General features: G+C 33.5%; 2 protein-coding genes across 2 annotated transcripts; both read right to left on the bottom strand.

The window, feature by feature from the left end:
- Window positions 1-427: 427 nt before the first annotated feature.
- LOC144842044 (uncharacterized) lies at window positions 428-5,752 on the bottom strand. The gene is made up of 2 exons (XM_078698385.1): window positions 5,379-5,752; window positions 428-2,728 (listed from the first exon to the last, which is right to left on the bottom strand). Exon 2 carries the CDS (start codon window positions 2,695-2,697, stop codon window positions 1,342-1,344), a length of 1,356 nt encoding a protein of 451 aa, XP_078554511.1. The 5' UTR covers window positions 2,698-2,728; window positions 5,379-5,752; the 3' UTR covers window positions 428-1,341.
- An 860-nt stretch (window positions 5,753-6,612) lies between these two features.
- On the bottom strand, window positions 6,613-11,949 carry LOC144842042 (uncharacterized). The gene is made up of 14 exons (XM_078698383.1): window positions 11,860-11,949; window positions 11,125-11,393; window positions 10,485-11,032; window positions 10,308-10,391; window positions 10,036-10,223; window positions 9,700-9,909; window positions 9,350-9,595; window positions 9,029-9,252; window positions 8,757-8,935; window positions 8,439-8,585; window positions 8,171-8,350; window positions 7,924-8,082; window positions 7,636-7,819; window positions 6,613-7,524 (listed from the first exon to the last, which is right to left on the bottom strand). Exons 2-14 carry the CDS (start codon window positions 11,387-11,389, stop codon window positions 7,211-7,213), a joined length of 2,928 nt encoding a protein of 975 aa, XP_078554509.1. The 5' UTR covers window positions 11,390-11,393; window positions 11,860-11,949; the 3' UTR covers window positions 6,613-7,210.
- Window positions 11,950-12,377: the final 428 nt, after the last annotated feature.

Raw genomic sequence — 12,377 nt, forward strand, 5'->3', positions numbered from 1 at the left:
AGTTGTCTCCGATAACGGACCACAATGGATAAAATGTAAAAAATACAATTGTCGACTAGCAACATCATCGCTTAAAGGATCTTCCACACCTGTTACGGCACGGTTTGGGTCAATGTTTCGTTTTCACACGGCTACGTCGTGCATATATCGATTGGCACATAGCCGAGTGACATTCGATTCGCCGGACCAGAACCGTGTCGGGAACAGGCGTGAAAGACCCTTAAATCTCAGAATTTGCGTTGATTTGAGAATAGTTCTTTGCGAAATAAGGAGGAATCACAGAGAAAAGATGATCTGCTGAAATTGATCAATTTAAGTTCATATTTAAGATTTTATTTCAACCGTACAGTTAAATTCAATGCTGAATCACCTAGGATATTGATTGGAAATGTCACTGTCCAGCTTTATAGAAGTTTTAAACCACTTCTACAAAAAAGTACTACTGTATAATAAATTACAGTACCTTTACTTCTATTTGATTGGTAGATTAATTGGGCACAGTATAGCATTGTTCTGAATGAGCTCAGATTATCCGTGTTCATAAGTAATATGTTATCAGTAATGAGTGATACTTTCTATAGCCTGTAAAGATAGTGTATGCTAGTAAGATGTTTTGGTTATTTTCACAATCACCATCACGACGGAATTTATATTTGTTAGGATTATTTTGGACTTGATGAATTCTCTGTCATCAAATTACGCGCGCTAAAACCCAAAACAAAACGTTTCAGGTGCTCTTTTGCACCCAATGCAATTTATTTGTATACAGTAACTCTAAAGTTAAAAGATAAATAGGTGGATGTATGTTTTAAATTAGACAGTAGGCCTACTTTTGTAAATATATAAACTTTTAATTATCTGTATTTTTCTGTGTATTTTTACCGTTTTATTATGATATGCCAGTTTTCAAAATAAATTTCTTTAATTTTCTGAACGAAAGCTGGCGTCCTATTGATGAACCCAGGCTATAACCCGTACTGTATAATTAAAAGCTTTTCATTAAAATAACCAATAAAAATCAATTCACAGTTTGCAATTATAATTTGATTGAAATTCACTTTACTAAATTCCTAGAAAATCATCGCGAGATTATTCTCGGCTATGATTTTGGTAGACTTATTCAGCAAAAAGACATAAAATAATTTTTTCCACATGATTTTACAATCAAATAGCATTCTCTTCTTAAATCAAATTCAAATAATCTTAATTGCAGAATTTCTTCTTATAATTAATCATATTCAGCATCATGGCTTCTCATGTAATATGAAATGTTTTTACATGTTTTTTATCACAATGTTCTAATTTAAACAGAGTCTCTACTGTGTATTTTCAAATACCCATTCAAATCTCCACTATTGCAATTTCACTTTCCTCCTTTTTCACATCTAACATCAACTTTCGTGAATGCATTTTCCTATGCTTTTTCAAGTAATCATTATCAATAAATGTTTTGCCACAATGTTCACATAGAAATGATTTTACCTCTGAATGTAATCTTAAATGTCTTCTTAAATGACTATTTCGTTTAAATTCCTTACCACAGTGTTCACAAATAAAAAGGATTTCTCCTGTATGTACACTTAAATGGCTTTTTAAATAGACACTTTCACGAAATGTTTTACCACAATGTTCACATTGAAAAGGCATCTCTCCTGTGTGTATTTTAAAATGCTTTTTTAAATAGCTCCTATCACGAAATTTTTTCCCACAATCTTCACATTCAAGCGTTTCTTCTGTATGCGTTATTAAGTGTCTTTTTAAATTAGTACCTCGGTTAAATTTCTTTCCACAATGTTCACACTCAAATGGCATCTCTCCAGTGTGTATTTTCAAATGCCTATTCAAATCACCTTGGCTGCCAAAATTCTTCTTACAATTTTCACATTCAAACTGTGTGTTTGCCGTTTTTAATGTTGCATGTGATATCTCTTCATGTTTTTTCAAATGTTTTTTTAAGTACTCAATATCACGAAATTTCTTTCCACATTGTTCACACTCACATTTTTGCTCAGCTTCTCTATTGTGTGTTCTTATATGTCTTTTTAAATTACTGCTTAGGCTAAATTTCTTCCCACAATGTTCGCATTCATGTGGCTTCTCTCCAGTGTGTATTCTCAAATGTCTTTTCAAATCACCACTATTGTAAAATTTCTTTTCACAATGTTCACACTCAAATGACATCACTCCTGTATGTATTCTCAAATGCTTTACCAAACCACAGCTATCTCGAAACTTCTTCCCACAATGTTCACAATTATATGGCATCTCTGCAGGACTAGTAATAGTATGTGTTTTTAAATGTCTTTTCAAATTAAATTTGTGACTAAATTTTTTTCCACAATGTTCACATTCGAATGGCATGTTTCCTGTGTGTATTTTTAAATGTCTATTAAAATCACCAACTAGGATAAACTTTTTTCCACACTGTTCACATATATATGGCATCTTTTCTTTATGTTTTTTCAAATCACAACCATTTTGAGTTGCATTCTCCACTAGCTGCCCATAATCTTCAAGAACTTCTTTCTTAACGTATACCGACAAATGAATTTTTAAACTTGGCTCAAAACTGTCATCAGACTGTTCAGAATTATGTTGATTTCCTTGCCTTTCAGTTTCTGAATTGATTTTAGAATTCTGATTCGATATTTCACCGAAATCTAAAGGCACATTTGTCCTCAATTCCATTGTTGTCATGGCTGTTCTTCCATCACAATTGTAAAAATCACTGTAAAATTTTGTAAACAAGGTTTATTAAAAAATATCATTTATCATTGATAAATAAACGTGCAATTCCACGGTAACAGAATTACACATTTTCCATAATTTGATAATTGAATTACTTGTAATGTATGCTTTATTTTGTAATTGGTATGTACGCACTATCTACGCATGTGTGCCACTGTTAAAAAAGTGTTGTTCCAAATAAATATTATTATTATTATTATGGTGGTTGATTTTATGTTATGTTCCTTTTTGCTTGTAAAATATACCGTCTAGCAGAAACTGGCCTATCAGCACAACAAACACCATGTACACACAGAAATGTGAAACGTTGATAAAACTATTCTTAAATATAAAATAGGCTATTTCATAATTCTTTTACATACTGTAGTTTATTACATTTGTATCACGAACTCAACTCGTGGAAAGAACACATTTAATTTATTTATTGTGAACAATTATAAATCAAATTCATTTTCGTGGACCCGATCATCTTTCCATTATTTTTATAATGGGCCCAATCAACAAATTAATTTCGAATTTTGGTTTTCAACGTGATTTTGTATTATGGATTATAAGTTTTCTTACGAACAGATGTCAGAGGGTCTTAGTTAACCAAAGACACTCGAATGTACGTATGACAAGTATTGGATCCCCCCAGGGTTGCGTCCTCTCTCCTCTCCTGTATATTATATACACGGATGACTGTCGCAGCAAACAGGACAATAGTCATCTTGTTAAATTTGCTGACGACACTGTCTTGCTGTCTCTCCTTCAAAATTCACAGGACGGCCATGGTTCCGCTTTAGATGATTTTATCCAATTTTGTGGAAACTCCTACTTGGAACTCAATGTGACCAAAACCAAGGAGATGATTGTAGATTTTAGGAAGGAGAAAGGACGCAACCCTTGGGTATCCATTATAAATGACGAACCAGTCGATATTGTCCATTCCTTTAAATACCTAGGTACTATATTTGAGGACAATCTCGGCTGGGAATTAAACACAGAGGCAATAGTAAAGAAAGGACACCAGAGACTTTATCTGTTAAGGAAGCTGAACCATTTTAATGTCGATAAAGTAATTCTTAGGGTTTTTTATAATTCCTTTATTGAGAACGTTTTAACTTTTTCCTTTATATGCTGGTTTTTTAGTCTTAGGGTCAAAGAGAAAAACTCACTACAAAGAATTGTTAACTTAAGTTCTAAATTAATAGGTTGTCAACTTCGTAGCTTATCTTCTTTCTGTGACATGCAAACTCTAGAAAAAAGTAGAGCTATTCTAAAAAATATTAACCATGCCTTGTTCAGTGATTTCGAGCTCATGCCTCATGGGCGTCGCTTTCGAGGGTCCTCCTAAATACCAAGACCTACCAAGACCTACCAAGAACTACCAAGACCTACCAAGAACTACCAAGACCTGTCAATTTAAAGTGTTAATTTAACGAAATATGATATATATAGACTTCTAATAGCATTTCCAACAATAAAACCTTAATTTTAGCGCGATATAGACACCAAAAATGTTAAATAATCGACAAGCTTCGCGTTCGCGAAACGAACTGAGTTGATGCATACATTGCGTCACAAATGTCCGTATTGCGTCAACTAGTATGACCAACCAAGACCTACCAAGACCTGTCAATTTAAAGTGTTATTTTAACGAAATATGATATATATAGACTTCTAATAGCATTTCCAACAATTTCAGCGCGATATAGACACCAAAAAATGTTACGAAAATGTTAAATAATCGACAAGCTTCGTGAAATGAACTGAGTTGTTGATGCATACATTGCGTCACAAATGTCCGTATTGCGTCAACTAGTATGGCTCACTGACACTCGACGCAGTTCTCCTGTCATAGGCCACTGGGTCGTAGGCCTACATTTAACATTTTTGGTGTCTATATCGCGCTACAATTGAGGTTTTATTGTTTGAAAAGCTATTAGAAGTCTATATATATTATATTTCGTTAAAATAACACTTTAAATTGACAGGTCTTGGTAGGTCTTGGTTGGTCATACTAGTTGACGCAATACGGACATTTGTGACGCAATGTATGCATCAACTCAGTTCGTTTCGCGAACGCGAAGCTTGTCGATTATTTAACATTTTTGGTGTCTATATAGCGCTAAAATTGAGGTTTTATTGTTGGAAATGCTATTAGAAGTCTATATATATCATATTTCGTTAAATTAACACTTTAAATTGACAGGTCTTGGTAGGTCTTGGTAGTTCTTGGTAGGTCTTGGTAGGTCTTGGTATTTAGGAGGACCCGCTTTCGATGCCCGGCATGTAGAACAAACCGGAAAAGGAATTCGTTTTTGCCAGTGGCTATTCGACTCTTAAATTCTTGAACCTTGACTTGACTTTTTTTCTATTTTGTACTGTGTATTGTGATATTTTGTATATTTTGTAAGATCATTTTAATCCAGACCTTTTTATTTGAATTGCCCCGTGTGGGATGATTAAAGAATTTTGAATTGAATTGAATCGTCTAATTATGTTGGGCCCGAACGTCCACGCACGCGTTGGTACCCGATCGTCTTGGAATAAGCCCGATCGTGTCTACTAAAAGCCATAGTTAGAGAGGCCTACGCCTACGGAACATTAGCGCCAGGGATCTCCAACGCCAGAAGTGATATACTTACTACAGAATTGTTACAGCTGTAATAATAGAAACGCTATATTTCTTGATTAGGCCTTGTCTATCACTGTTTATCAGATTCTTCGGTGATGAGGGGCGAAGGCGGGAGGGGAGAGAGAGGAGGAGGACGACAAGTTACAACACGTATCCGCGAAGTATGCGAAGCGCAGACAGAGTCTGTAATCTCTTTGAATTGCGCCCTCTATTGAGCACGTGACTGACATTCAGTTGACATTTAAAATCCGTTACTTCCGTTTCTCTCCCACGTTGTTTTCGTCACTTGAGGTTGGCATAACAATAAAATAACGAATTTGTTAGGCTTGTCATCAACACTTTAACTTATAAACATTCTAAATAACATTTAAAAAATACTATGAACACATTTTAAAGCAAAAATAATATTGTTTGAATATTGCTGTTTTTTTTGGTACAAAATAACATAATTTTTGTATGTTATTTAATTTTTTATAATACCAATTATTAGAAGTTTTTTGAAAATGGACTATGGTCTTATGGGTAATATGGATAGTTTCACTATGGATTGCACATGGTCATAACCGGGAAATAATTGAATATACGGAATGGGAACCGGGCAAAATGTGAACTTTTACTGATATTTACATGGAATATGAGCATTTACCAATTTGTATAAACATTCATTTTTTCAAGACGAAACTTGATATTGCTTACATCCGACACAATGAAGATGGCAATTGAGTATTTATAATTATAATTATCGGTTTGTCAAATTAAAACGCCATTTTTTAAAGATTGCGCAATCAACAGAATACTGCCGACCTCATTAAATAGTCGCATGTCTTATCTGTAAATACATACTTATCAGCGAGGAAATTGTTACCACACATTCTAAAAGTATTTTCTGTAATAGAGTGTTTTTTTTATAAACTAAAATATGTTTACGATTGTGTTTGATGCAAGTATATTATATATTTTTAAAAATGCAATTGTACTTACCCCTAATAAAACAAATGGAACGATCCAATTTACACTATGTGATTGGTTGTTGTGGATTATACCATTGTCAAATAGGTAAGTAATTATACAACATTGTTATTGTTAATCAAATATATTGAATGGCATGTAATCCAGTTTTTAAAAATAATTAAACATAATTTATTGATTTATAGACTGTTTTATAAGAATTGTTAACACTATTAAAATATAATATAATATAACAAAATAACAGAGAACAAAATGATTGATATAGGTCATCAAATAAATCAAAGAATTTGATCGATGACATTGACGACATTTATTTCTAATGAGGTATTTGTTATCAGTAACTGATAATCTAAGATTGGAAAAATATTTGAATAGTTAGTTGTACATTCAGCTTTCAACAGAGATAGGAAATCTGTAAACTAATTCACATTACTTTCATATTTGGACAAGAAAGAAAGAATGTTCTTAAACTTCCTACTTAAATCCAGTAACGTAATACAGTACTTAGTAGTAGATGTATTGTCCTCAAAAAACATGAAAAATAAAGATAAAGCCAATTTGACTATTTTTTGCTTTAAATTACAGTTTTTTAGGTAAATACATTTTCTTTCGATCCAATTTTTGGTCAAAGTGGATACTATTAGGTGACATTCAAATGGCATATTCAACAAAAAATGTTTTAATAATTATTTTTTTCAGGAAGACAATACATCTTTAATAATTTGTTGTTGGGCACAAAGATTGCACATGAGATTTTTTGTTTTCTGTATTATCACAAATTTTATACTCTATCCATTAAAAAAACATTATTAAGATCAACTTCAAAACCTGTGAAGATACAACAATCTGTGAAGATACAACAGTGCCAGTACATTATTCCTCAATTTTCCTTTTATTGGCCTTCTTTTCAGGAATCGCCTTTAGAGTTGATGGACTGCACGAAACCCAGTGATTTTTCACCACTGACAGCAAAATGGTTAATCTGTCTGTTGTTCTGCCACGGTAGTCACGTTGGATGCCATTCAATCTTGCGTGCATTGACTCACCACCTTGTTCGCCATGGAATCCTAATCCCACCCCCCATTTCTTGATCCATGGTATGATATGCTCGCACAATATGTGAAATTTTGGAGGCTGCGTTTCATGGAATGTGGCGAAAATCTCTTTATAGATTGATATATTTTGTTCTGTAGGTAACAAAAGCAAAGTTGTCATTTATATTCTGAATGCTTAATATTTATTTAATAATAAATATGCAATTATTTAAAATTTAACAAAGATTTCTGTACTGTACATACGCAACTGATCAATTTCAGCATTCCCGAATTGTTCTGCTGAATTGTATAATCTGTGGCAGGCTCCAAATGCATTAAATAACTTTGTGTAGGCCACAGCTACATCTTCAGCCTCCTTCAAAAGAGTTGGACAAATGGCTTGGACAGTGTGGGTTATTCCATCCATTAAATATTTAATATTTGTTGTCTGAAATGATTTAATTTATTGTTTATTCAAAATGCAATTATTAAAAAAAAACTGAAACAGCCCATGCCACATTTGTAAGTCATCAACGTCAGCTTTATACCTACCATGTACAATTTATGGATATGGTTCCCAACAAAACACTGTCCCCAGTATGCCTGCCTTGTTATGCCCATTTTGATCAAGCGTTTGTCCAACTCCTCACAAATGGGACCCGTTCTCTTCAAAAAAGTTGGAGACGGTGGCGTGGCTTCAATATGTTCATTCTACAAAATAATCATGACATAATTCACATAGTTTTCTCATTCAATTTGCTTTGTTCAATAATAACAATAAAATATTTCTTATACTTACATGAGCATTTAATTTCTCCATTTTCTGATTAATCTGTGTAATCAGTTCAATTGCACAATCATCATTTCCATGACCAAGTAAATTAAAAGCATTAAAATAATCAGTCATTTGGCCTATCTCCTGTTCCAGATTTTCCTTTTCATTTAAATGGTAACGCAAACATTCATTATGTTCCACTAACTGAAAAATAGGGTTAAAAGGGTCATTGTAAGTAACATGGATGGAATGCTCTGTATACAGGGTACCAACAAATGAAATTATGATGTACCTTAATGTACTCTTTACGAGCAATGCTTGCATTGATGCCGTCAGCTTGTTGGGCCATCTTTTTATCGAGTGTGTGGCATGCATCCTCTAAACTTTGATAATGCTTCAACCCAAGGCCTAAGCTAATATGCAGTCCAGGTGGACAAACCTAATTGTAATGAAACATTCTTTATTTAAAACTGATGATGGTATATTTATTCAAACATTAATCATACAAGGCAGAAATTATATATATAATTTTTCTGATATAAAAAGCATCAACTTATCAACTCTTATCAAACAAACAGTTTGATCAATCTATGAGCTTTACAGTACTTACATGATCAATGTCAATGTCGAGTATTGGTGAACTTATTACGTTGTTGTGAAACTTTGCATTTTTCAACATGCTTCCATTGCTTGCAAAACTGTCCAAATCTTTCTTCATAGATTCTAGAGATCTTTTTGTTAAATCCACTTTACCCTTCGAACTCAGGCAATATAAGCAAAAGTGTCGTCCTATAAAAAATACATTTTTTTAGTATTAAACTATTTATGAGATATTGCCTAATATAATACTAGGTTCCAGTGTATTAGAATTACAGTACTTACCACTTGCTCCGGATAATCCGTAAACACGGCATTCATATTCGTAATCCCCGAAAGCAAACAATTCAATTTCTTTTCCACTGAAATAAAGGAAGAGGTATATATTATGTACAGAATTATGAAACATAAAAAATACATACTTACCACTTTGCTTCAGACAATCCATAAACACGACATTTGTATTTATAGTACTGTAGCTGAATGCAAATAATTCAATTTCTTCTCCACTGAAATAAAATAAAAATAAATCAAAACATATAGTGAAATCATAAATAGTAAATACTTTTATAAATTGTCAGAACTGTTATGATATAAACTACTTACTTCCACACCAATGTCTTGAGGTCTTCAACTTGGTTCCTAATTCTCTCCATTCCTGTTTTTAAATTGTAGGTGCAATCGCCTGCTTCCCATATCAAAATTGTAACTGTATTTTTCAAAGAATTGGGCCGGTCAACATTGCCAATTTGCAGCATAAATTTGTAAGTTCCTCCTCCTTTGTCTCCGCCTAGTTTAATCCATATTTTATTTTCTGGTATCAAACCATTGTGCCAAGTAAGCATATCAAGACTAAAAGCAATAATAAAACAATATTGTGTTCATATTTCAAATGCTTTGAAAAAAAAATCTAATGAAAAAAAGAAAGAACATTTGATAAACGTGTGTATTTATACCTTTGTAGCTCATCTAACAATTGTGTTACTTTCACTCTTAAGTTTTTCACTACAACTAATGGCACATCTGTGAGCAACAACTCATCTGTCTTGGTATCTTTCACTAGCAATGGCACATACTCAGATGTCAGATTGTCGCCTATGATCTCATCAACTTGACAGCCAATACTGGCTTCGCATTCACAAATGACCCGGTACTTTGCTAACCATCTAAAAATAGAAGAAATAATAGTTTGGAACGGATGCTTATTTTAAATGAAGTAGATTGAATAATAGGTTGAAATAATAATTTGGTTTTATTTCAGAATAAATAAATGTCTAAATAATAAAATATACCTTTTTAATAATCTTGTTCTAGAGCCACTTAGTCCAAGGTGAGTTCTCATTGAGAGTATATCTCCTTGGGGCATCCTAATGGGTGTTCGAAGCATAGTCTTTAATTCTTCATTTAATTGGGAAAATTCGTGTCTGTGTTGTTCTAATTCAGCATCTTCTCCACTTATCAGTTTTCTGAATTGTTGAATCTGTGAAAGCAAAGGTATCAGTTGTTGAAATTGACGATTGATTCAGAAGTTCCCTTATAAAACATTAACAATCAACTTTTGTACCTGGTGTGTCCTCCTGTCTTTGGTTTTTTTTGATGCTGTATTTGACGACACTCTAACTGCAGGTATCTTCATATACCTAACCGTCTTCAAAACAAAAAAGAAAATATGAATAAATTTAACAGTATAGTATGTACACGGTCAATTGTAATTATGAGAAAATAAAGAAATGTATTGTACCTGCCCCTTTGATCTGAAGGTAGCTATACCATTTTCTGCTGTTTTGGCAGACAGTAGTTGGTGCCCTAAAACTTCGACATTCGCTTGCACAGGGCTTGTGGAAGGTTGTTTTGCATAAGTGTGTTCTTTTAAGACACACACATGTGTATTACACTGTCGACATTCAAACTGACACTGACATTTCTTACATTTGACAGCAACAGACATATAACATTGAATGAAAAGATCAGGTACAGCAGTGACAGACAAGTAGTGTACATTAGTTAAACAGGTAGGACAAATCATGAACTCGACATCAACAAAACAAGTATTAACACATGCTTTACAAGCAACATGATGACATGGTAACTCGACAGGACATTCACACAATACATTACAGATGCAACACATGAATGGTCTTAGAGAACCGATAATGTTGTAAGAATCGGGAATAGTTGTTAGTGTTGTGTTTATTGGTTCAAAATGCTTGGTAACTGATGAGGTATGAGCCATTTTTCTTTGACACTCTGCATTTCCACGTCCCCTCTTCTTTTTCTTTGGCCTTCCACCTATGTGATAACAATTAACAATGGCTTTAAAAGTATTTGCTGTACATTAAAAATATAAACAAAATAAATTTTCTCTACCAGTATTAACTAACCTTTTCGTAGTTTATCTTCACAGATGTTACATCCTATTCGTTTATGTGGCGGCCAGTCCTTGCAGGAAATTTGTTGTTTTTGGACAACACACTTGATGTAGCAGAGATTACAGAATGACGATGGAGTTACGCTACTATCTTCATCTCTGCTAACATTAAGCTGTTCCCAATAGTCTGCCACTTTCTTTGACCGAGAGCCGGCTTTGTTTAATTTAATACCACACACTCTGCAGAGTGTACACAGTATTTGTTTGTGGTTTTCCATCAATCTGCCAAAAAAAAAAAAAATTATGATTACTCTATTCTAATGTACTTATCTGGTATACAGGTACAGGTCTGGTATGTCTATACAAAGCACATAGTAGGCCTACTTATGTTGATTAATACTATGCCTAGGCCTAAAATACTAATTATAGGCTTATTAAATAGCAGTAAAACATTCTAACATAATTATAAAAAAATAATTATTTCCCAAGTCTTACTAGGATATTTTGTCTCTATTTTAATACAAATTTAATTTAAACCATTTCATTTATTACCAAAAACTTCGTGTAAAGAAATATAAGCAGATACTTAAGTACCTAGATTAGTTTTGCGGACTTCGTCATTGACGAAATCTAGGCCTATCACTAAATAAAATGATCAAACTTTTCCAACATTATAAAGTTGAGATAAATTATAAATTTTACACGTATGTGTAAATCTTGTTTAATATATTTTAAAAATATAACTTACGTTGAGTTTGTTGATTTACTTTGTCTTAAAACAGGGAAACAAACAGGGGGTACTATTGATATTATACGAATCGGCGACGAAATTTCAAAACAAACCAGTGAAGCGTATCGCGATACGCGCTAACTGCCAAACCTGAGGGCGCTGTCGCTGAATGCGTCCGTCGCGGATACGTGACAACAACACAATAAACATGCACAAAAAAAAACGGACGCGACGTGTCGATGATGGCAGCAGATTCGGTAACAGAGTGAGAAAGTTTTTTTTGTACGAGGCGCCAAACACGGCATTAGGGCTTGTTAATTTACGGGCTTGATTGATCAATGAATAATTTGTGTTTTCACGCTGCTGCTTTAGCCAGCTACGTCCCAAGAGGACTACTCATTCAGAAGCTAAAGCAAGTAGCAGTTATAGTTCTAAAGGCCGACGTTTTTGGTAATTTGTAAATTAGGATGAGTCATGCTAAAATTACAAACCCCAAAGCACGTCTGGGAGAAGAGAGTATATTACAAAATTTGCTG

This window comes from Antedon bifida, chromosome 5 (assembly GCF_963402885.1).
Source record: "Antedon bifida chromosome 5, ecAntBifi1.1, whole genome shotgun sequence".
NCBI lineage: Eukaryota > Metazoa > Echinodermata > Crinoidea > Comatulida > Antedonidae > Antedon > Antedon bifida.

Coding starts and splice junctions, on each gene's coding strand:
- LOC144842044 (XM_078698385.1), bottom strand. CDS start 2,697: ATGACAACAATGGAATTGAGGACAAATGTGCCTTTAGATTTCGGTGAA.
- LOC144842042 (XM_078698383.1), bottom strand. CDS start 11,389: ATGGAAAACCACAAACAAATACTGTGTACACTCTGCAGAGTGTGTGGT. Junction 8,586..8,756: donor TCGACATTGACATTGATCAT/GTAAGTACTGTA, acceptor CATTACAATTAG/GTTTGTCCACCTGGACTGCA. Junction 8,083..8,170: donor TGGAGAAATTAAATGCTCAT/GTAAGTATAAGA, acceptor ATTATTTTGTAG/AATGAACATATTGAAGCCAC.